This window comes from Plasmodium knowlesi (assembly GCF_000006355.2).
Source record: "Plasmodium knowlesi strain H genome assembly, chromosome: 8".
NCBI classification, from domain to species: Eukaryota; Apicomplexa; class Aconoidasida; order Haemosporida; family Plasmodiidae; genus Plasmodium; species Plasmodium knowlesi.
Genome location: NC_011909.2, coordinates 1,390,422 through 1,415,449, shown reverse-complemented (window position 1 = coordinate 1,415,449; position 25,028 = coordinate 1,390,422). Strand labels below are relative to the sequence as shown.

The window sequence follows — 25,028 nt, the reverse complement described above, 5'->3', positions numbered from 1 at the left end:
AGATAAGAGCCTTCGCCTCCCCGATTGGGGATTGTAGTAGAGCTGAATTCACAGCATGGCAACTAAACGTGTCCAGAAGAGTAAATTTTGCCGCAATTCTTTCGCATATGTAGGATGGGGGGAGGAAATGTTACCGCACAGTGAGTGAATAGTGCCGACTTGTGGGTTGCAACACAGAAGAGGTTTCCTCATCGCCTATTGCATGTGAATAGCCGCGGGATAAAAAAAAAAGGGACCCTTCTGGAGCATGCTGAGGGAATATATATATATATTTTTTTTTTTTATTGACGTACTCAAGGTTTCCAATTACCACATTTTTCCCCTGTAGGTCGATCCCCTCAATTTTGTTGCCGAAAACCGTAAATGGGGGATGACCTCCGAAAATTAACAACTGGTTGCCAATACGTGCAACAAACGTGTTAAAGATGGAAAAAGAAAAAATAAAAAAGTGTGCAGCTGAAAGGTTGGTTAAGTGCCTCTTGGCTGAAATGTTGAGATATTCCTACCCGATGGACACCTAAAAAAGAACAAAAAAAACAACTCATTCCATTTCCTGCAAGAAGGTATGCGCTAGACGATACACCGCAGACACAACATCCTCCTTCTTCTGTGCTTCCGTGAAGAGGCTCAAGGAGAGAGGACGTCCTACTCCGTTGTTAACTACACATTTGAAGGAAGTTATAAATGTAAAACGTACAATCCTCCTTCACGCAGTAATTTTATCCAACCAGGGGAAAGGCACGTATACAATGAAGCTTCTGCACATGGGTGTGCACTTATTTCTTCCTTTTTTTTTTTCTTCACACCTTGGCTTATTTCAAAGTGGAGTAACTCCATTGCGTGTTTCCCAGGGTAAACAGAAATGAAAGAGTAAATTTACTCGTGATTTTTCACGTAGGCAGAAATGTACACCTAGGAGGTCACCCGCGCGTTGGTGGGAAGCGCGTATAGGGTTGGCTTAAAAGGAGGAACAAAAAAATAAATAATAAAATAATAAAAAAGAAGGAAAAAAAAAATTAAAAAGGAAAGAAAAAAGAAATAGAAAAAGAAAAACTAAAAATGGTGAAGGAAAAGAAAACTTCCCAAATGAGGCATCCTCTGCGACATCGGCGAGAGAGGAACCCCGCGTGGTCAGAAATTGTGCATGTGTTTGAAAAAAAAAAAAAAAAAAATTAACTGCCGAATGAGAACAGCGACGTCGACTATGGTAGGAAGTTCCCTCTATTCATGTTCAGATTCATGCTCTTTTTTTTTTTTTTTCTTTAAGCCCCCCCTTTCTAGGCTTGGCTTGCTCCCAGCCCCTAGTGTGCTTCTCTTTCTAGAAATAAATTGCCTCTTCAAAAGGAACTCCCACTTCAAGTACAAAAAGACAAGTGCATGCGTGCACACAGGGACGTACAATTCGTGACCATGTACATGTAAGAACGTACGTGCACTAAAATGGCACGCGGATGAGTGGACGAGCAAACAAGTACCTACAAAATTGAAGGAGTTTATCCCTTTTTATTCTATACTGGGAGAATGGGGGAGCTTTTTTCCAGGTGCTTGGCTCATACCGCCTTGCATGCAGTGCGCGTTCTAAGCGGGTACGCGAATGATCGCGGAGGATTGTAGGAGGTATGTTTCACTTCGGCTGTACCTATACACAGCACATATGCTTGTGCATGTTGGAGGAACTGTAAGGGGGGGAGCTAATTTAGAGCGGTGTTTTCTTGGTACGTGGGCTCGTACACATGCACGAACATGCGAATACAAAACGCGTACAAGTCCGTACAGCCAGGGCAAGAACTGGCGAATTTGGCCTTATGCGACCCCAAGTGGGCTTCCCCACTTGTCGAGATAATTAGGAAGAAAAAAAAGAAAGAAAAAAAAAAAACTTAAGGATAAAACCACAATGGAAGCTAGAAGTAAATGCAATTAAAAGACTCGTTCTACAATAAGCTAAAAAAAAAAAAAAAAATTGAAATCCTGTTTTTTTTTTTTTTTTTTTTAAAGAAGAAATACTTCTGCTAATGGTGTAGAATGTGTGTACGCCAAAAGGAATAGAAAAAAAAAAGGGAGCTTGAAAATTTTTTTTTTTTTTTTTTTTTTTTTTTTTATTAATTGTACCAGAAAGGAAAAAAAAAGAAGTGAACAAGTGTTTAGTTTACGAAAAACGTAAGAGGAAAACACAAAAAAGTTAACAACAACGTGATTTTTGCTACACATTCTTTTTGTGACAGCGTGGTTTTTACTACACATACTTTTTGTAATAGCGCTGTTTTTGCTGCACATATTTTTTGCGACTACGCAGCTTTTGTGGCAGATTAATGAGCTAAGACAAACGATTTTGGATCTCGCGCGAGAAACCCACGCCGGTATATGCATACCAGAGCGCTGGACCTCTCTCTATTCCATGCGCCCCCTCCCCTGTGAGACTTGTCGAACAAAGCCGGTCTTGTGACCCGCCCTGTGAGCGCATACCAGTGCACACAAATACGTACACACATATACCCACGAATGTACACCTCTACATGTAATAACCTGTACACACCAACGCGGCTAACTACACACACTAATCCCCATGTCTGAAAAACTCAACTCCCGAAATTGTGAAACCTCGTGTTATAACCCACACACATATGCGCGCCACAGCGTCCCCACCAACTGGTGCCAAGTCTTGTTTCCTACATGTGTTTAATACTTTCGATTTTTTTTTTTTTTTTTTTTTTTTTAAACCTGTTTTTTTTTTTTTTTTTTTTTTTTTTTTTTTTACCTACAAAATAACTGTGGGAAAGGTCTACTTTGTTGGGAAAACTGTTCTCACATTCGTGAACACATGTGAGCGAGAGTTCTCCCCTATATTGTAAGAAGGAAAAAATTTTGCATGAACAGACGGGTCTTGTTCAGATTGATAATGCGGAAGAGGCTTCCACTGTTTTGTTAGCCGTGGTAAAGCATCATCCTGTCGCTCTCCTCTTTGAGACAGACCCAAAATTGTTAACGTCAAGTGGCCCCATCTTGTCCAAACAGTCCAAGGAGATCACCACGAATCCCCGTCGCGATCCCCCAGGAGAGTCAACCATGCATCTGAAGACTAAGATCCCCAACTTCCTAAACCCTGATTCAGGCAGGAAGACTCCAAATTGTATAAACATAAAAAACGAGCTGATACAAAACATGCATAAGATATACAATCAGCAGCGTGAAGAAGGCGAAAGAAGGAAGGGGGATAACCAGCCATATGACCTGTTCGACCCCGAGGACTATGTGGACTTCCCCCCTTTTAACAGAACTCCGGATGTACACAACATCTGCGTTGAGTTGATGCTAAAGTTGGACATTAGACACGGAGATGGGGAAGCTGCCCTCGATTCGTCCATTTTTCTGGACATCAATCCAAGGGGTGTTATGTCTAGAAATCAGCGAACCTTCGTCTACCAGTATAAGAGCACCCAGCCGATATGCGACAAGGCCCTTGACCATCTCAGCAGAGAACAGCGCATGAAATACGTAAGGAAAGAGTAACCATGTGTATGTGAACGCAACGATGAGTCAAATTTATTTCCATATATATGTGTCTAACCTGTTCATTTTTCTCACCATCAATTTATCATTTTTCCCATGCAGTTCACCGCCCTGTCGCATCAACTCGCTGGAAGATCAATAACCTTCCAAGGAACCACGTACAAGCTGCTGAACGTGCTACAGACGGCCATTTACGGAGGGGTATATTTGGCACAGGTGATCGAATCTGTTGATGAAAGTTCCATAAACAAGAAGAAGGCCATAAAAATTTTGTCAAAGCATCTAATTGAGTTAGCAAAAGATAAGGTTCAGGAAGATCCCCTATCAGAGTATCGTTACCGAAAGTGCATGAGTGGACACAGTAATATTCTCAGTTGCGACATCATTTTCGACGACGATTATTATGTCTACATGATCATGCCCTTTGCAGTTCATGGAGATTTATTTGAAGTTATGAAGACTAGAACTAAGCCATTCACAGAGGAAGAAGCCAAGTATCTCTTTTATCAAATCATGTTATCTATTAAGTTTTTACATTGCAGAAAATTAGCCCTTAGAGACATTTCCCTAGAAAATATACTTTTGTTTGAAAATGAACACAACGGATTGATCTACCCCGTTCTGAATGATCCTGGTCAGGCAACTTACTTCCGTGTGAATAAGAAAAATGAAGTTACCCTGTTAGAGTACACAAAAATATTTGGAAAAATTTTCCGGCCCCCAGAAGTATATGAGAAATGTAAATATGACCCTACAAGAGTGGACATGTTTTGTGTTGGCTACATCTTATACTTTTGCTTGACTAAGCAGGAGCTCTTCAGATGTACCTTGCCTAAGGACACGCACTGGAATATGTTCAAGGGTAGACACTACCATGAGCTCCTGAGGGAGAAAAAGGGACTCCACTTATCAGAACCCGCGTTAGATTTGATATTTCGCTGCTTAGAACCCAATTTTAAAATGAGAATTGAAATTGGTGAGGCACTAAGGCACCCCTGGTTCAGGGGAAACTACTTTCCTGTCCATAGCCAGAATTTGTTCCTCCCTCAGGGGGACGAAGGGGTGGATGATTTAGGGAGTTACCCCTCGAAAGACTCCTTCTATCCCATGTACAAGCTTTCCAAAGAAATCGAACGGTGTGCAAAAAAGAAGAATGTATCTATAGATCACAATTCCTCCATAAAATTCAGCATCTACGAGCATGTGATTGTTCCCCCTGCTGGTGCCGCTCCTCCCCAGGTGTATTTCAGCGGGGGTAATAACCCCTCCCCCTGCTTGAACAGTATACACAGGAGGGAGTACCCCCCAGATTTTGAATTTCACATGGAGGATGGATTCATAAAAGGGGATATATCGCCCCACCGTTTTGGCCGCATAGGAGGGAAGCGCGCTGAAGACACGCTCAGATACCCCACTTCCAACGGGGATACTTCCACATGCACAGACCTGAGCAAGACGTGCAAGGGGATCCCCCAGTATGTAGGAAATCACCACAACGTGCGTGGTCACCACAACGTGCGTGGTCACCACAACGTACGTGATCATCACAACGTACGTGATCACCACAACGTACGTGGTCACCAGAACGAGGTGTTCCCCAATGGACCCACAGATTATCTCCGACGGAGTTTAGCTAGGGGTGCTCACTACCCGTCTTTCCACGGTATTTATGGGAAGGACTGTGGGGTTGTGAGGAAATCATCCCCTTCTGCAGAGAAACCAGGATGGATCAAGAAATACGAGGATTGCGCCTCTACACACACGTGCCACACAAACTGGACAGAAGCAGACAAGCGAAGCAGTGTTCATAACTCACCACCAAGCAGTTGCAGTGCATTTAGAGAAAAGTCCAAATCGAATTTTATAATGAACCATAAAAAAGGTACATACAGAATGATCGGAATGAAAAGGAAGAAACAGAAACTCAGTTCCGACGCAACAGTACCAGAAGCAGTAGAAGAGAGAGGTGATCATCTCTTCGCTGAGTGCCCAAGTAGTAGCCTTCACATGATGGCTAGACAAGCGTTACAAAAGAGGGCACAAGATGATACACTTAAAACGATGCAGAAGAGACCTCACATGTTAACACATGGGGAGGTCACCAAGGGGCGTGGTCTCCTCAGCATTTTCTCCGAGAGGCAAATACCCAATGGAGGAATAATACCGAAAGAGGGAGCATTCGTTAAGAAGAAGATTGATTATCCCTTTGAACCTTTCGAGGAAGAGTCCTTCGTCCATGTGGAGGAGGGATACACTGGTTGGGGAAATATGTTAAGAAAAAATACACCTCTAGAGTGGAGCGAAAATATAAATGGCAAAGGCGTTAGCAAAAGGGAGAAAGACAAAGATGACATGATGATTCTGGGAGGTGGGTACCATAATGAATCAGGGAATATTCAGCAAAGGAACACTGATAAGAGGGAATACATGGACAAAGTGGAAGAGATGATACCCCCTCAGTGTGATATACCATGGAAGGTAAAGCGGAGCGAAAGCTGGGGAGATATCCACATGGAAGGATTCACAAAAGAGGCAGAAGAAACATACACAGTTCATATGGAAGGATTTATCTCCCCTATGAATGGAAGCCCACTTCACCACGTCACTGTTGTAACAGGAGGTGATACTCCCCAAAGAACAGATCGGATGGACACGAATGATTCAAATGAAAAAAATGAAGCAACAAACAATAGCATCAGTTTTAATCCAAACGGAGGAAATGGTAACGGTTTCTTTGATTTAAATGAAGTGATTATTGAAGAGAAAAACTCACCTCACATGGCATTTCACTTGGGGGAGGATTCTTCTCCAAATGGATTACAGAAGAGTGGAGGAAATCTCTGCAGGGGAGTAAAACGGTGGTGCAGTTTGGGAGGAAGAGAGATAATCTGGAATGACTTTTTTACAAAGGATGCCTTGACTCATTGCAGAGAAAATTCTTACAACGAGGAAATTACACCAAGTGCATGTGCAGGCAGTCAAACAGATGAACATCCACATATACATGAATTGGAAGAAAGCGTAAATGGGACACCATTGGATGAAAAAATACATAACGGGGAATTACCTTCACGCAGAGATGCATCCAACATGTATATGAAGGACGAAAAGGAATTACCAAGATTGAAATTTCCATCGTGTGAGGACAACTATTCTGATGTACCAACTAATCATATTGAATTGCTTAAGGGATGCATATCCCAGAACAAGTGTCATGAACTGAATCAAACGGGTTCTAAATCGTTCGATAGATGTAGCGAGGGGGAATCAGGGCAAATGTGCAGCATTGTCAGTAGAAGCGTGTCCTGTTCTATGGATCAGGGGAAGGGAAACACCTCGGAAAATTTAATCACAACCATGTCGTCGTGCTTGTCCGAGGTTGACTTAGAAATAGGCATGGCAAATATGAAAAGGAAGTGCCCTACGAAGGGTGGTTCGAACGATAGGACCTGCTCTCTTCAGGGAGGCGAAGCGGCTGCGATGTGTGGTAGGATGATGTGTAGTCAGGTCATGTGCAGTGAGAAAATGGATCATGAGCTTTTATCCGGTGAATCGCACGATGAGGAGGAAGATTTCAAGGATGCACTGGAGTACGAACTGGAACGCGAACTGGAGCACGAACTGGAACACAAACTGGAACACGAACTGGAACGCGAACTGGAGCACGAACTGGAACGCGAACTGGAGCACGAACTGCAGAGGGAGATCAGGGAGGAGGAGCGGAAACTCGATAGAGAGCTAGAAGTGGAACTGAAAGCGGAGTTGGGGAAGGTGGCACAGATGGAATCGGGCGTAGAATTGGACAAGGTGCCATATGTAAAGATAGACGTTAAATCATACACAGATCCCGATCTTGTGCGGCTACACGGGGCGTCTTCCTGCGATAGAGGCGGGGGAAACGTGAACTGCGAAGCGGCCTCGGCATCTTCAAAGGAGAAAGTTAGAAACGGTTCAGATTGTACACTAAAAGAGCAGTATGAATCCACGCCAGATGTGGAAGGCCAAACCGAGCTGCACCCCCAATGGAATAAGGAGAAAGCAGTGAAGATACACCCTAACAGAACATGGAGCCATTCGACTAGCACAAAAAAAAGTAGTGAGGAAATTAAAACAGACTCTAAAAACTCAGTGAATGGTCAGAAAACAAAACTGTTTGGAGAGCTTATGGTGGATGAAGACACGATGAAAAAACGTGTAGCAGTATCTGGGATCTCCACAAAGAGAAGAAACACTCCGTGCAAGTTCCAACTGAAAAAAAAAAAGTCCACGAACAAAATGAAGAAAGTATATTTTTCTTCCAACCCAGAAAAAAAGAAGAGCAGAATTGTGAGGCTTCAAAAATGTGTGTTTAGTGAAGGGTTAAGGAACAGTCGGAGTGGACCTGCAAAAGTGGGGACCCCGAAAAGTGGGATTGCCACTGGAGGAACCGCGAGCAGCTTCAAGCCTCACCCCTTGGGAAAACATATAGAAGCGCTTCATAGAAAAGGCAAGGACGAACCGAACGAAGTGAGCTCCATTATCGACTGCACGAGTAAGAAGGGGGCACCAAAAACGAAGACGAAGATGCCCTGCGACAGGAAGTGTTTGTCAAAGCGGCACACCATATCAGAGCTACGTCCAGGAGGAGGCGACAATATCGTTGGTGACATCGGCGGTAATACTCATGTGAAGACTCTGCCCGATCTGAGGGCCACAAAAACAAGCGGCAAAATCCAAAGTGGGAAATCTCCAGGAGGAAAGAGCATTCTTCCGCATCTACCTGACACTAGGATGATCGTCGATAACCTCCGTGGCGTGGGGAAGAGACACACCATCTCTAACGCGACAACGGCTGGGAGGGGTCACGAAGGTGTACAAACACGTTCGATGAAGGCAAGGTACGGTGGAGACTATCTCTCCAACGGGGGTGTAAGGGGCATGCAGGTGCTCCCAACCTCGAAGGGCTCCGTCGGAAGGATTAGTCTGAAAAATGGCTCGAAGTCGGGAGATGGCATCCGTCGCAGTGTCGGCGGAGTGCTAGCCAGTCAGGTAGCCAAGTGGAACGACACACATGCAGAAACGAAAGCTCGAAGGAATCACAACCAGGTTCACAGAATTTGTGCAGAGAAGCTAATCAAGAACCATATGGATACAGAATTTAAGATCAAGGAAAAAAGTACCCTTGTAGAATCGCACCGAGGTGCTGGATCACCCACGGAGGAGCCGACCACCATTGAAAAAGACAACCTCCTCCAAGGGTTCAACACCACAGGGATTTATGCATATGGGACAGAACCACATGTGGACCACGGATTAGCTAGCCAAGATGAATTACTTAGAGCATCTGAGAGGAAGGAAAGAAATTTTCTGAAGAAGGATTTTTCGCAAGTGTGTGAAAGAGGTGAACTGGACAAACACAGTACAAACGAAAGAGTACAAGGGTACCAAGAAGTGCTTCTACATTGCTTAACAGGAAAGGAGACTTCTTCACATTATAGAAGGAGAGTGGGTAAAAAAACGCCAGATCTGGTAAAGGGAGGAAGAACTATAAAGGCAGAGATTCCTTTAGGGAAAGATTACGCGAAGGATAAATCACCTTCGAGGAGAGAACCTCATGTGGTGGTAACACCCAGACACCTAAAGATCAGTGGAAAGAAGCGCCCAGAAGAGGCATCAAAGGGTAGAAAGAAAGAAAATGGAAGGATCAGAATCTTAAGTGATGAATTAGTACTGAATAAATTTCTGGCTGATATGGGGGGAGACCTTCCTGGAAGAGTGGCCAAAAGGGATAGCCTGAAGAAGGGTAGCTCCAGAAGTATCCAACCGGACAAGGTAAACGTAAACACGCCAGGGGAGAGAGAAGCAAATGTGGTAAAGCAAAAGAGTTTTCAGTGTAGGAGTGTAGTGGGTAGTCAAAGAGGAAACAACGCGAAGGATGGGTCAACAAATGGGTTAAAGCACGGGACGAAGCAGACAAAGAAGAATGAAAATAGGAGAACGAAAGATGGGGTAATCAAACGAGGGAGTGTTCATGTAGGTGGAGATAGAGAGAAGAACCCCAAAGGAGTGATTCCTAGCAGAGTCGATTTGTGCGAAGGGAAAAAAGACAGCTATCTGGAGAAGCGAAAAACTTATGTGTTCTTTCTTAAGAAGGGTCTGAAAGGAAAACTGGAAAAAATGAACCAGAAGGAAGAAGCAGAAAAACATAAGAAAAAGGTGGAAAGTAATTTGCACAAGCGAGCAGAAATGAATGAAAGCACCACGGATGCTAGCAGATTGAAGAAGGCACTAGAATCAGAGAATCCAAGAGAGGAGGAACAAAGAAAATTATATAAGAAAGTGTACCCAGGGGAACCACGGGACATACCCCCATTAGAATCAAAGAATCTGCATGGGCAAAGGACAACGTGTAGTTTAACTCCTTACATAAATGAAAAAGGAGAAAACGTTTATTTCCATAGTGAAAACAACGTTCCTACGAATGGCAGTTACCATGAATCAGTTAGTGGCAATGAGAGGGGAATTGGATCGGAAGTTACATCCCCGAGGGGGAACACTCACCTTTGTGATGTAAGGAAGGTGGTACATTTTCGCAAGTTCGACTTGAAGAATGGAAAGAGCAATCATTCGTCGGGGACAGCCAGCATGGCTGTAAGTTGCAAGGACCTTTCTCATTTTGATGGCAATGGGAACGAAGGTGAAACGGGAAATGGTGTCAGAGGCTCCTCTCCATCGAATGCACAGGAAGGGAAGAGAGAAATTCGAGATGGATCTTTTATGGGGCGAAGGAAGGATATTCCAATTAGAGGAAAAATAAAGCAGGGCTCTTCCCCAAGAGGTCCTTCCCAAATGGGTTCTGTAAAAAGTTCTAGGGAACGGAACCTAGAATCCCTTTCGAGGAGAAACCCAGAAGGCGACGCGCGTTACGAAGATAAGGTGAACATTGAGAAGTATGAAGTAAGGATACATCAGAAAGGTGTCCTCGCCGATGGGTTAATGGAAGGAGAAAAAGTTTCCACCAATCGGGTTGCTTGTATGTCATCGTATTTGGACCACCAGGGTGATGAGGAGCCACCACCTGTTGAACAGCGGCCCATCCTACACAGACGGATAGTTGGTAGTGCATCCAAGGGTGAGCGAACAACACCCATAGGGACCAACACAATGATAGAAGGTAGAATTGTTACGAATGTTGCAGGTGAAAGAATGGCCGGCGGAAAACGTCAAACTCATGGAAATGCAAAAAGAGCAATAAAAGAACCCGCCAGTTCTACACAGCGCCAGATCGGTACTGCAAGATGCAATAACGGTAGGACTGCTGATGAACATGGGAAAATAAAGCAAGAGTGTTTGTCTCATGTCCAGGAGAGGATGAAACACCTTCTTAACTTGAACGATGAAATGCAAAGGTGTGATGGAAAAAAAGTTGTTCAGGTTAATCCAAAGGTGGATGAAAGGCCTTCCGTGTGGTGGTCACACATAGAACAGGGCACTAACACTTACCAACTGCAAGACAGCCAACGGAAAAAAAAACAAAGTGCTAATCAATGTTTGAATTTAAAAGGGGATGAGATGAAGAAAGTTTTCCGTTCGGCACCTCACTTGGTTTACGTGGATTCATCCAACGTTGAGTCTCATATGTACATGTCTGCCTCAAGCCCAAGAGACATCACTCCAGGGGGGGTCACTCCAGGGGGGGTCACTCCAGATGACGTCAGTCCCACCGTGAAAGAAGCACAGATAGTACCATGCGATGTAGTCCAGAAGGACGAGACACACAGGACAATACCGTTCAACGGTCACGATAATTACCCCGTTGCCAAGGGGACGAACACAAATGGTCCTACTCTTAGAGCATATCAATTACCAAACACGCATAATTACGGGGCTCAAAATGTATTCATCAGATGCAACGAACAGAAGGTGACTCATCCAATGGGTGATATATCTGGAAGGAAGAGCCAACTAGAGAAGAGCAAAAATGACCAGATGCGAAGGAACCGGAACAATGCGTATGCTCAAGTGTTGGAAGCTACCTACCAAGGGAGGATAAATAAGACCTACATGTCTATGCACGGACCAGTTGGATACACAAATCCGAGGCAGACAAAGAATAACTTGATCTCAAGAGAAAAGAAAAAGAATTCTAACTTCAGCATTTTGTGGTGGAAAATCTAGAAGAAGAGCTACCTCGCCCCTTCCACTTTATTTGCGTTACCAAGCAGGGGCATGCGTACGCAAGTCGTTAGTTACACACATGTTTCATTTGGCATCCCAGTTACACTTGCCCATTTCTGACATGCACTTTTAAATGTATTCCTTGTCGTTGGGTCATAGCTCAACACGTTTGTCTTGCCACGCTCCTTTTCTCCCCAATCTCCTATTTTTTCCTTATTTTTTTAATGGAAAATGTTGTCTATGTCTTCGAGGGGGAGGAAAAAAAAAAAAAAAAAAAAAAACGCACACACAACATGAAAAGTGCGTAAAATGGCTAGCTGCAAAAAAAAAAAAAAAAAAAAAAAAAAAAAAAAAAAACGCATGCAGGGAAAAACTTCATAGGGGACACCCTGCCAAAAGGAAGACCAAATTATTTTTGTTCTATTTTTGTGTCTGTTTTATTTTATTATTTTTTTTATTTGTGTTTTGTTTTATTTCTGCTTTGTTTTCTTTCATCTTTGTTTCCTATCCCAACTGATACGTGACCTTCAGTAGAGCAGCCGCTCAAATGGTGTATCCGCCTCGGGATTGGCTCTCCTCGCAAAAACTGCAAAAGAGGAGGAATATTTTTTCCCCGTAACATCTTAACCTTGTTCCTCTCAAAAATTAGCGACTTTCCATTTTAAGCACATCAAAGGTAAATCGTAGAATTTAAAATAGGGTTCGAAGAAAAAAAAAAAAAAAAAAAAAAAAAAAAAAAAACGTTCATTCGAATGCAAGCAAAATGGGGTACAAAAAAGGGGCAGTTAAAAGAAAAGTTCACAACAGAGTTATATAACAGGTGGCGGATCTCCCTTATGCTACGTTCAGATAAGAACTCGAAACACAACGTTGTACACGGGGGGGGGATAGCAGATGAAGTGACACGAAAATGGAGCATTTTACCACTCGGTCGGATCAAAAATGGATTGTAAAAAAAAAAAAGGGGAGGGGTTGTTCTCTCACCCTAGGGGAAAGTATTGAAGGGAAAGGATTACGGACCCACAATAGGGAGTTGGGCATGGTTACAAGGTTCAGGGATCCCCCACTACAAAGCTTACCCTCCTGAGGACACACTACCTTATTCCTCACTTGGAGTTTTTAATAACGATAAGGATTCCCCAGAACACGGCCCAGATCCAACCGATCAAGGGAACGAGGAGCTGCAATATTCCAATTATGAGGTCGTCCATGTCTTTGTTAATTATTCCCAGGATAATCATTCCTATTCCGAAGAAGAAAATATTGATCACCCCAAAAATAATGTTCACCGAGGAATTTCCATTTTCGGGCACCTCTAGGTTCATAATTTTGTCTATGATATTCGACGTCATTGTGTTCATAAAGGGGGGGTGGGGGGTTCTGCTATTCTGTGGAAACGCTTCGTTTGAATGTAGGAGCGGTAGAACAGCGGGCACGTTCTTCTCGCGCACGTTTGCAACTGGTTGGTGGGTTTTCTCCAAAAGGGTTCGCGGGCCTTCTGCAAAGAGGGTTGAAGTGATGAAACAGGGAATCGGTCAAGGTGGTAATGTCGCTAAATGGGATGACGCCTAATGGGGAAGTGCCAACACGAACTTGTGTTACTCGCGGCAAAAATTACCTCTTCGGGGGAGGCGCCTCTCGACAAGAACAATTTTGTTTTTGCTATGAAGTTGGGCTGGGCCGCTTTTTCTGGGAAGGATTCTTCTCACAAACAGAAATGCGCAATGATATGGCTGTTAAATGGTCTCGCTGCGTGGGTCAGTTAAAACGTGTTTCTACTGGATTGGGCGAAGTAGCGTTTTGCTGAGCCATCCACGTGTATCAAGGCAAATGCGTATTGTACCAGAAGTAACTTTTTTATAACCTCTCGATGGGAAAATGTTTTTATTTGAATTCTTTTTTGAGGACATGCGTATGGCCACGCGATATATATGTTGTAGTCGGGACGGGGAAAAAGATGGTCCGCGTTTTTTTTTTTTTTTTTTTTTTTTTTCCATAAAAAAACATTGCGGTGCTAACTTCCTAATTGATGATAGAAAAAAAAAAAAAAAAAAAAAATTTAAATAAAAAAATAGCAAGTGGGAAGAGCGTCCACATTAAATATACTTTCATGTCATAATCTCAAAGGGGGGGGGGGGAACACCATCACTTTACAATTCATTCATATGTGGGTACCAAAGCTCTGCGTTTACGCCCCCCCACGGAGGGGAAAAATATTCCATTTCTTTGCTTTTTAAAAGTACAAGAGAAGAAGTAAGGGTAAAATTAAATGTTAGCGGGAAGGTACCTAGCAGAACTGGAAGGTTATTACCCATTAAGTCTCTTCCATCCATGCGAAGCATTTCTCTGTTTATGCCATTCTCCAAGTTGGAGAAATCCACGTGATGGTGTGCTGATCATGGAGGAGGAAGGAGCAAAAGAACAACATGGGAGGCACCCTCAAATTAGAAATGCCCCCTTCCCCCCCTTAACTTTGTAAACACAGTCTGGGATTTCTCAATCACTACAACGTTCTGCCGGCCCCTTCCTCCCTCTTGATGGGGATGGGGTTCCCAATGTGCCTCATAGACGATCCCCCGTAAAGGCGCTCCAACTGAACGCTTGACGGACTTACTGACAAACACACCTGGAAAAAAAGCTCATTTTTACAACTCGTCCAAATAATATCCTCTGTGAGGATGCCTCGCCGTGGAACGTCAAAGGGGAAAAAAAAAAAAAAATAAAATAAATAATTGGGAAAATGAATAGGGGTTAATCTATCACATCACCATGCGTCCTACTCCTTTGATGACAACTCGGAGTGGACCCCCAAAAAAAGGGGGTCTATAAACAGGTCACATAATCTCTACATCGCCATTGATGTTACAAAATGTGTGCACTATCCTGGACGGGCTTTTAACTCTTCCCAATAAAAATTTTAACTCACCCAATCGGAACATATTTTATATCGGGCGTAGTATATATCTGTGATGCCCCCTCTCGCTTCGGTGGGGATTTATCATACTCCACCGAATAATTGTTATTTTATTGCAAAGGCTTCCCTCGAGTATAACGACTAAACCCCCAGAAATGGTTACGCCATTTGAAGCTCAGCTAAATCTACCAAATTTCTACTTCTTTTCTTCACTCGATTTATCATTGCGAAAGTGGCCTAGCACACATTAACAACAAAATGGAAAGGTCTCAATCCATTGGGATGAAAAAGGTGTACCTTCCCCCCCCCTATCCCACATAATTGCACAAAGGGGGGTTCAATCGAACGGTTCTGTATTTTTGAAATTGTTGGGCATAACATACGTAGGCCAACTTCATGGGAGGTGTCATTTTTTTTTTTTTTTTTTTTTTTTTTTTTCCTCTTGTGCATACATAACATTGTGAAGGTTTATTTATCCTACCTTCCTGCACTGTGTTCTTGTTGGTGCTGGTAGCATAGTATCGTTGGAGGCTACTCTGTGATCGATTTTTCGGTTGCAAAATTCGTGGGTACGATGAAGGTATTTCCCCCCCTCCCGTGAGAAGGAAAACGAGCATAGGTGGTGTGTGTGTCAACAAATATCGCAACAGAAAAAAGAAAGAAGAAAAAAATACATACATATATAGGTATGTACATTTACATAGGTATAAAATAGCAACACATATGTAGTGTTCTGCCCATGGCACGGTGGGAAGAAGAGTACGCTCCTCTTCTACATTTGCGTTCGGAAAGGCTCATTCCCCTAGCCTCCCCCTCCTATTGTCCACGCACCACGAGTTGATCAGTCACCTTGTTAATCTGCATTTTCCTCCTACGCGACTGCTCACACCCAACAACACCGCAGCGGAAAAGCAAACCTTATGAAGATTTTCTCCACAAAATGAATTTTATCCGGTGCGTTTTCTTAATAGTTATAGTGACATGGTGTGCCGCGGGGAAGTTGAATATGAACCTCTTTTCCAACCTGGTTGATATAGATAAACAATTTTTGCAGGTTCATACAAATGAGTTAATAGCAAAATACATGGATGATGAGGACTACATTGTGTATGAACATATTACGAAGAACATGCATTTAAAAAAGAACTACGTTGAAGTGATAATCCAGGGTGACTTGAAGAACAAGGGTGATAAATGCGTTGACAGCTTTGTCTTCTTGCTTCCATACCACGAGGCCTTTCAGGTATCCTTCAGGGGGAAGCTTCATCACATTTGGCCAACTGGTGAACCTATCCTTTGCCAATAAGTTGCCACTGCACTACCATTATACCGTTATATCACCGATTCGTCGATTATCCATCGCCCCTCTCTGCAGGCCAGCACCCTCCGTGTGAGAGATCAGAACCAAAGCGAACTGCGATACCAAGTCCTGCAGGAGCCGAGACATGATGCCAGGGAAATTCAAGTGGACACCTTCAATGAGGACTACGACTTGGAGCAATTCCAAGTGAAGGCATACAGGGTGACTCTAAAAAGGAGATTGCACAAGGATGAAAAGGTTTCTCTCCATTTTGGATATGTCCTGGGACAACCCTACTTTCCATTCCCTGTGGACATATCCCCAGAGGAAGGACAGAAAGTGATGTTTTACCTTTCCTCGAAAATTCTTTTGCCTTACGAAGTAGAAGAGAAAGAAGAGTTAAAAATATTCCTGTGCAAAAATTGTTCCATTGTGCGGATTGAGGATGACAATTTTTTGCGGAGCTTTGTAAAGGTCAATGATGACACATATGTTTGTGAGAAGACTGAAGGAAGAACAGTGGGTGAGCTTCCCCGGGGGGTGGAAGAGACCTTCCGAGATGATCAAAAGGAGTTCGTTGCAAAGGAGAGCAAACTGGGCCCATTCATGCTCGGGCAAAAAGTTCTATTTTACTTCCGCTCCAACAACCATTTAGGCTACTTCGAGCAAGTTACCAAAGACATAAAATTATCTCAATTGGGTTTTGTGTACGAGCGGGAAGAATACATCCTGAGGAACGATGCAGGAAGGATACACACATTTGATAGATACCTTCTTAGCGATTACGAAAATAGACACACGTCGGAGGAGAAAGGGAATGGAACAGACACAGACACTGATACGGACGATCAATCCACAACAATTATTTACTCCATGAAGTCCAAAATAAATTACGACATATATGATTATGAATACTTTGATGATCTCGGCAAAATATATCTCATCCAAGCGGAAGAAATCTTTGATCGTAAAAAAAGAAAAAGCCACATTCAGTTTGACTTAAGGCCCAGGTATCCCCTTTTGGGTGGATGGAGAGCTCACTTTTTTAATGCCTTTTATCATGAGTCCAATTTGTATAGAATTAAAAACAAGGAAAATTATTATGCATACAGAATAGATATTTCCCCATCCATCAAGTCATTTTTTATAAAGCAGCTGAAAGTCAGAATTTCGCTTCCCCCCTTCTCCGACGACGTTGCAGTTGTTTCAAGGGACGACCGTGTTAATGTCCAGACCAGCAAACAAAAGGGGTGGCTCGATTTGTTTTCCTTCCGAAATGTCGTCGAAATTCAAATAGAGAAATTCTTCCCACCAATGGACGAGAACTACTACCAGGATTTTCTCGTCATGTACAAATATAAATTTTTCAACCTTTTTTGGAAACCTCTCCTCGTCATCCTCATCACGTTCGCCGCGATCCTCCTGCTCTGCTTCTTGCGCGAGCTCCCATTTAAGTAGCTAGCCAAAACGAAAAAAAAAAAAAAAAAAAAAAAAAAAAAATTAAAAAGATTAAAAATGAGAGAAAAATATGAACCGTTCAGGAAGAATGAGCAAAAAAAAAAACTTAGAATAAATCGCAACAGGGATACCACATCACACGTGTGTGCACATTTGCCTTGCTCCCCCCACATCTTGCAGCTTCAACACTGAGAAAGAGAACGCGGACAAGAAGGAGATCGAAGAGCGCGCCATTTTCCTCGAGAAGTGCAAAGAGCTGTACGAGAATTTGTCCTACATATCAGGTGAGTATGCCGTGAGTAGTCCACAATGGACCAATTCTCCTACCCGTGGACTGACCTCCCCATCACCATTGAACTAAACCACTCATCATTGGACTGACCGCCCCTCCCCATGTAGATCAACTGATCCAGTCAATCAGCAACCTGACTCCCGAGGAGAAGATCAACCAGAAGGTACAACTCTTGGAAGCAGAAGATAAATGGACATATGATTTTATCTACTTCACGAAAGAATTCTACACAAATTTCGAAAGTTCCTCGAGGAATGAGTCCCTGCAGAACTACATGGACAAGTGTTTTAATTATCACGCCATTGTGAAAAAGTACTTCGAGGCACAGCTCCTTAACGACTTGGTAAGAACGAGGAGGAACAGATAATCTAATATCCCCTAATGCCCTTCCAAAAAGGAGGCACAAAAAATGAACGGTTCTACAGAGAAGGGCGATATGCTATGTGCGACCTGAGGATGCTCAAATTTTGATACATGAACTTCCCGTGATGGAGCAAAAGTGAATAGTGTGTGTATTTTGCGCCCCGTTTTTCCCACGTGGTTTTCCACTGCTTCATCTGTTTTCCCCTTTTTTTCGCAGAACTCCAACTTGAACGAAGTCGCGCAGGCGGAAAAGGAGCTCTTGCTTCTGTTAAAGTACACGTAGCAAAATTGGATCAAAATTTTTTTTTTTTTTTTTTTGTCCAGACGCGGCAGAGGCAGATTTTTGTCGTGTGTGCGTTTGCAATATATTTTTGCTTTTCCACGTTGGACAAGCGTGGCCATTCGTGTACGTACATTTTTGCCCTACCCGTTCTGTTGGTTTGGATTGACCTCTATAAATTGGTGCGCTTTGAATTTGCATGGTTTACCCTTGTTTCTTCTTTTCTTTTCTTTTTTTTTTTTCTCTACATCGCGAACGCACACCGGTCTTTACTTTCGCCTCCTGTGATTCGTTGCCCCCTCTGTCTCGTACTCACATTCGCGCTTAAGTTCTGCACGGCGAGCAAAAGGCTAGCCGTTTGCACCCACCACTTGGCCACGTTACTGCTGTGTTAATTTTTTTTTGTTTAACCAAACTGTCTGAACGCCAAGTCACCCCGACGAAAGACGGTGCAAAATGGGGCTAGTATTTCTTCTTGCCCCCCTGTTCATCCTCTTCGTGGCTTTGTTGCCTTCCCCATTTTTGTGTTTACCTCCATTAAGCGCCCTTAAAAGTGGCGGAGGGAAAAAGAACTTAAGTAACTCCCCCACCCTGGGGCATACCAGCAAGAAGCCCCTTCTGCTCAGCGAAATAAAATTGAAAAACCGATTTAGAAATGACGTAAAGGGGTTCATACGAAACGTGAAATCCTTTCACGACATTATAGAGCACAAGACTCCAAACTCGTTGTTGTACGTGCAGGAGGACTTACTCAATTTTCACAACAGCCAGTTTATTGGGGACATAGAGATCGGCACGCCTCCACAAAATTTTAAAGTCGTGTTCGACACAGGGTCCAGCAACTTCGCCGTGCCCTCGACGAAATGTGTCAAGTAGGTTGTCTACCCCAGAAGACGAGTAGCTATCTCCTGCGCTTGCGGAGTTAGATGAACAGTCGCCGCCAACTTTACCCTTGTATCTTCTACATTGCCCACGCCTTTACACATCTTCTCTTTCCCCCACGCCCTTACACATCTTCTCTTTCCCCCACGCCCTTACACATCTTCTCTTTCCCCCGCGCCTCAGAGGAGGTTGTGTGCCTCACAAGAAATTCAACCCCGACAAGTCCAGTACCTACACTCGGCAGTTAAAAGGTAACCACGCGGATTCAGAAACGTGTCGCTCAGCCAGTACAAGCGTCTCGCCAAAAGAGTGACGATGACTCCTTTACCCTCCCCCCCCCAACAGGCAATAAGGAGTCCATTTACACGTACATACAGGTCAGCTGAAAATTTTCTGAAATCAAAAAGAAAACAAATTATCCACTCGTATTCCTTCAAGAGGGAAACCTGCTTGGGCATTACTCATCATTTTTGCAACATCGTCTTTTTTCTCTCTTATTCGCATTAGTACGGCACAGGAACGAGCAGTAAAAAATAAATAAATAAATAAAATAAAATTTTTACTATCCTATATAAAGAAGCGGAGTGATAAATGAAGACTCAGTAACTTGACCCGTTGCTATTCTCGTATTTTCTTCTGCTTGTCTTTTTCTTTTTTTTCCCCAAGTTCTTGAGCACGGATATGACGACGTCAATTTAAAGGGACTGTAAGGAACATACCGCTGTGCAGAACTAAGCATTTGACGAAATGTTCAGGAAAATGCTTCTGCATAGACTGTTTTATTCGGATGAGTCCCCTTTTTCTCCCCTTAGGAGGATCAAACATCAGAGCGTTGGCCTAGCCATAGAAGGTTACGAAGGGGAAAACTTATCTTAATCAAATCACATGGACAAAAAAAGAAGAAAAAAAAAAAAAAAAAACATGTATTTTTTCTTATTATGAAGAGTCAATAATTTATTTTTTTTTATTTATTTTTTTTTTTTTGCAGAATCTTTACACCCCTTTTCGGAATTGCCTTTCGATGGGATTGTTGGCCTGGGATTTTCAGACCGTTGGTTTTTTTTTTCACCCCTTCGCATCTTTCTTTTTCGTGTATGTCTGATCCCTTGGTGAAAGCTTCGACTGATTGTTAATTTCTCCCCCCCCCTTTTACCTCGCGATTTGCGCGAAGCGGACTTTAGCTCTAAAAAAGGATACGGGATGTCCTTAATAGAGACGATAAAAAAGCAGGTGTGCGGGTAGCGGGAATAGCGGCATGGTTGCTCATCTGCTTGACTGTTTGGCAGCATGCCAATGTGACAACCGATTCCGCGAATAAGCACCACCGTTACCGGCAAACATCTTTCCCCCCCTTCGGAAATACCAGAACCTGCTGAAAAGGAACATTTTCTCTTTTTACGTGCCAAAGAAGTTACAGGAGTAAGTACACCTAAGCTAAGCACTCCCCTGTACGCACTTAAGCATGAGCAATGGGTGTAAACTTTTTTTCCTTGAACAGGCCCGGCTCCATTACGTTCGGAAGTGCAAACAGAAAATACGCCCTCGAAGGAAGACAAATTGAGTGGTTTCCCGTCATATCGATTTGTAAGAAAGAAAGAAAAAAAATTATGCACTTTAGCAGAATTAAGGATAACTCTGTTTCGTTACACACTTTACTGGAACACCGTGAATTGTCCATGTCCCATTTTTTGCAAACAGATTTCTGGGAAATTAACCTGGTAGACGTACAACTCTCCGACCAGAATTTAAAGATATGCGAAAATAGGAAATGTCGAGCGGCCATTGACACTGGGTCCAGTTTGGTATGTGTCACTTGTGAGAAACTTGAGGGAAGGGGGATATTCTCCTCGAGAAATAGGACAATCTAGCTTTTTTCTTCTCATAACATATTTTCAATTTTTTTATGAACGGTTCATATTTTTCTTTTTTTGCTCCCTTTTTTAATTTTTTTATGAACGGTTCATACATTTTTTCCATTTTCTTTCCCTTTAGCTAACCGGCCCATCAAGCCTGATGCAACCGCTGATAGAAAATCTGTACTTGCAGAAGGACTGCTCAAATAAGAGCAGCTTGCCAAATATTTCTTTTATTTTAAAAAATGTCGAAGGGAAGGATGTGAAGTTCGATTTTACACCGGACGACTATATCCTGGAGGAAACTGACGAGGTAGCGTGGAGGGGTCAAATGGCTCCACTACTTTACGTGGGTTGTTTGGGAGAGCCCCCTCAAAAAAAATATGCAACGGATAGTCATATGTACCGTGAATGTAAAATGTGTTCGGGAATGTCTTTCGGGGGGAGACCATGTCGTGCTGTGTCGCCCTACTTTGTCTTTCTCCCTTCCTCACGTTTGTTCATTTTTTTTTTTTTTTTTCCTCTCTCTCTTTCTGACGATGTGTACACCCCCTTTAGGAGGATAATTCTGTTCAGTGTAAGATAGGACACAAATATGATATCGTTGTATCTGGTTCACCTGTCGCCCTTCTTAACTCATTTTACCGCCCCCCCCCCCCCCTGCAGGCGTGATCGGAATAATGTCGATGGATGTCCCCGCGCCTCGCGGGCCCATCTTTGTCTTCGGTAATGTACACATCTGTTTTATAATGTAACAAACAGAGAGCTCTGTCATTATGTTGGAGGCGACTACTAATCCGCGCCCTCCGCCCCCCACCTTCCGCACAGGTAACGTTTTCATAAGAAAGTACTACTCGATATTTGATAATGACCATAAGCTCGTGGGCCTCATTGAAGCTCGGCACGACTGGTAAAAGAGCAAGGGGTCGCCAAGGAGGCACATTATGTACACACGCTCGAGCGAGCTGATTGTTATTGTAACTACGGAGGGTTCTTCTCACCCTTGCAGATTTAGCAAACACATCACCGCGAATTGTTAAGTGTAATAAAGCTGCGTGCTGTGTCACTTTTCCGTTTTACCCCCTACATGACGTAGTAACAGAATGGGCTTTTTTTTTTTTTTTTTTTTTTTTTTTGTGCATACCTTTGTTCCTCCTGTGTTCACAAAAGTGTCAAATGGATCAGGGCTAGGAGAGGGGGCGCGGTTGTCCTATAAGCTTCTTTAAAAGTGCTTATAAAATGGCGTATAAAATTGCGCGTAAAATTTGCGTGTGAAAAAAATTACTTATAAAGGGTCATGCCTTCTTCGTGACATCTTATCAGTGCCACGCTTGACCCGTTCCGCGTAGATACAACATGCTGATACCCGTGTAGTGCCAACTTATAAGAAATAAAAAAAAAATAAAAAAAGTCACGGTATGCATCTTCCGTTCCTCTTAACAGTGGATTAAAAAACAATTTTGACTATATCAAATGGGCAATATATAGCAGGTGGAAAAAAGAAAAAAAAAAAAAAAAAAAAAAAAAAAAGGGCTTTTCCTTCTTCCAAGGAGTAAAGAAAAAAAAAAAAAAAATGTGTACGCATATACATCCCGACGTAACACATGAATAAGAGGCTCTTTCGTTTTCTCCATTTTGGAAACGTAAGAAATGCGGTTAGTTCCGTTGGTACACAAGGGGAATATACCATCCCGTTGACATGCCAACCTGGTGATACGACATTTCGCTGCTGATCTTCTGATCTGCTGTGCCGCTTGCCGCGTTTCAATTTTTTTCCCCTGGGTACATTGCCTCCCCCCAGAAGGAGGCAGCCAAATTGTACCTTGCTGCCTGACAAGGGTACAAAAATTTGATGAAAGTTACACCCTCTGGGAAGAATGACTCCCCTGAAAGTTATTACCAGGTAGGTGGGGCGAGAAGGTATTGCATCACTGTGCTCCTGTTTTTGCGAGGGTGATAATAATGGAGCATTTCATGTGAAAGGTCTACCTCACCAGGGTGATAATCTTCAAACCGGCGTGGCGAACATTTCATCTTCGATGTCAACTTTTCATCCTCTCCCCAGGCAGCGCAGCCGCTTCAGTACACTGGCGGCGCTGAAGAAAAAATGGCAAGATCTGAGCTCTTACATAACGAAGGATAGTGACATGGCCCACTGGAGGGAGCTGAACGCCAAGCTCTTCGAGGCGGAGGTACTGGTGCAGAAGCAGGAACGCGAGGAGTTTCGGCGGGTGGACTGGGGCGCCTGGGCAGAGAAAATCAGTAACAAGGAGGCCCTGATATGGTAAGTGGGTTGGAATGTGCAGCGCCCGATGAGGAACTTGCACTGTGTATATATTACACGTTGTATCGTGTACATTTTGTACCGTGTACATGTTGTACCGTGTACATGTTTTACCGTGTACATGTTGCACCGCGTGGGATTTACACGAATGCTGCCCCTTCCCCAACGCAGCATGAAGAAGTTTTACGACCACCAAATGAACGCCCTGGACGAGCTGGACCAGAGCGAGTGCAAAGAAGCCAAAGAGAAGAAGAAGTGTAAAGAGGACGAGTTGTTCGAAGAGGCCCTAAAAAACTGCAAGGAGGCCGAAAAGGCATCAGCCAAGCTCCTCGTAGACGGAGCCAAAACCTTGTGGATCAACTTCCATAACCCACCAGTGAGCAACCTTGATAACAACGAATGGATTGACAGTGACCTCTACTGGCAAGCATTTGTAGAAAAACACGCCACGTACAACCTGAACAATAAAACAATAACCCCGGAAGACGAAGAAAATAAAAATATCGAAAAGAACGAGTGGATGAAAAAAACCACAAAGTTTAATGAAAGAAGTGATACTCCCATATTGTATGACTACATGATTAACCTTCCCTCGTGGGAACACTACGATATCAATAGGAGAATTTTCCTAGAAAATATGATTTACTTTTTATTAAGGACAGGATTAAGCTATAAGTTTTTCCCTGAACTGTTCAGCTGGAAATGGAAAACACACATTGAAGATCTGCGCTTCCAATTTTTGGAGGTAGCCCAGAGGAGGAGAAAAAATTACCAACTGGTCACAGCAAAGAGGGAAGTACCCCTGGAACTACAGCCATCAGATTACGAACACAAAGGAGAGGAGTACCACTTGAAACTTCTCCAACATTTTAGGGATTATCAGAATTTAGTTCTTTCTCGCCTTATGGGTAATTACATTTTTTTGTGTGATCCCTTCATTCCGGTGCAAACTGAGGAGATGTTACAACACGTGCTGAGTACTTACGAGGGCGGTAAATTGTTCAAACTGTGTAATGATCAGGTTAATTGTCTGTTCTATCTACCTGCACCTTGTGATGAAAACAAAACGACTGTTCAATATAAACCACTAGAAGCACTGGACAATTTTTTTCACTACTTAAAGGGGAAAAATATTAAGGTAAACGATTCATATTCTTCCTTTTTAAAAATTATTTCTCAAGTTTTACAAGAAAGGGGTGAATACTGGCTGAACCTTCCCAATGAAAATTTCGCCGACTCCTTCCTAAGACGATACAACAAGGACGATTCGATGTACCCCATTTTTGTTGACTATGTTGCGCAACTGAGAGAAAATTTTGAAAACAAAGTGGAGGTGTCGCCTGACATGTATCACGAAGAAGTTAGCCGTATTGAGGAGAAATACCTGGAGGAGTGCTCCTTCTTTGACAATTTAATTGGGGCATTTTTAACTGAAGACATTTCTCTCTCTCATGAGCAAGGAGCGATTCCCGACTTGGTCAAGTTGGACACCAACCAAATTAAGAAGTTGCTCAGCGAGGGGAAGCTCAAGGTGGTGCACCCCGAAACAGGGGAGCAGGTTCGAGACCCTGACCTCATCGCGGAGCTCGCGCGTCAGAAGGAGACCGAGCGCCAAGAGATCCAGGAGTTCGTGAAGTCGCTCCCGGCTTAGCGACAATTAATACTTTTGTCTGTGTTGCATTTTCCCTGTTGGTGACACTGACCAAATTAAAGCCGCGCTGGAGAACCAAAAAAAAAG

General features: G+C 43.2%; 5 protein-coding genes across 5 annotated transcripts; 4 read left to right on the top strand and 1 right to left on the bottom strand.

Moving 5' to 3' along the window:
• Positions 1 to 3,063: 3,063 nt before the first annotated feature.
• Positions 3,064 to 11,664, top strand: PKNH_0831000 (kinase-related protein PKRP, putative; the record flags this gene model as incomplete). The annotated part of the gene is made up of 2 exons (XM_002258895.1): positions 3,064 to 3,492; positions 3,610 to 11,664. The coding sequence occupies 2 exons, from the start codon at positions 3,064 to 3,066 to the stop codon at positions 11,662 to 11,664; spliced, it is 8,484 nt and encodes a 2,827-aa protein (XP_002258931.1).
• Positions 11,665 to 12,770: 1,106 nt separating this feature from the next.
• On the bottom strand, positions 12,771 to 13,025 carry PKNH_0830900 (uncharacterized protein; the record flags this gene model as incomplete). Its single annotated transcript, XM_002258894.1, has 1 exon — positions 12,771 to 13,025. One exon carries the CDS (start codon positions 13,023 to 13,025, stop codon positions 12,771 to 12,773), a length of 255 nt encoding a protein of 84 aa, XP_002258930.1.
• Positions 13,026 to 15,518: 2,493 nt separating this feature from the next.
• PKNH_0830800 (dolichyl-diphosphooligosaccharide--protein glycosyltransferase subunit OST1, putative) lies at positions 15,519 to 18,274 on the top strand (the record flags this gene model as incomplete). The annotated part of the gene is made up of 5 exons (XM_002258893.1): positions 15,519 to 15,821; positions 15,954 to 17,332; positions 17,517 to 17,620; positions 17,736 to 17,971; positions 18,209 to 18,274. The coding sequence occupies 5 exons, from the start codon at positions 15,519 to 15,521 to the stop codon at positions 18,272 to 18,274; spliced, it is 2,088 nt and encodes a 695-aa protein (XP_002258929.1).
• A 453-nt stretch (positions 18,275 to 18,727) lies between these two features.
• Positions 18,728 to 21,920, top strand: PKNH_0830700 (plasmepsin VI, putative; the record flags this gene model as incomplete). The annotated part of the gene is made up of 15 exons (XM_002258892.1): positions 18,728 to 19,143; positions 19,337 to 19,404; positions 19,499 to 19,530; positions 19,661 to 19,679; positions 19,820 to 19,859; positions 19,966 to 20,003; positions 20,142 to 20,204; positions 20,325 to 20,383; positions 20,520 to 20,572; positions 20,652 to 20,737; positions 20,852 to 20,955; positions 21,146 to 21,319; positions 21,565 to 21,583; positions 21,673 to 21,732; positions 21,835 to 21,920. 15 exons carry the CDS (start codon positions 18,728 to 18,730, stop codon positions 21,918 to 21,920), a joined length of 1,317 nt encoding a protein of 438 aa, XP_002258928.1.
• Positions 21,921 to 22,883: 963 nt separating this feature from the next.
• Positions 22,884 to 24,941, top strand: PKNH_0830600 (uncharacterized protein; the record flags this gene model as incomplete). The annotated part of the gene is made up of 3 exons (XM_002258891.1): positions 22,884 to 22,909; positions 23,072 to 23,290; positions 23,462 to 24,941. 3 exons carry the CDS (start codon positions 22,884 to 22,886, stop codon positions 24,939 to 24,941), a joined length of 1,725 nt encoding a protein of 574 aa, XP_002258927.1.
• Between the last annotated feature and the right edge of the window lie 87 nt (positions 24,942 to 25,028).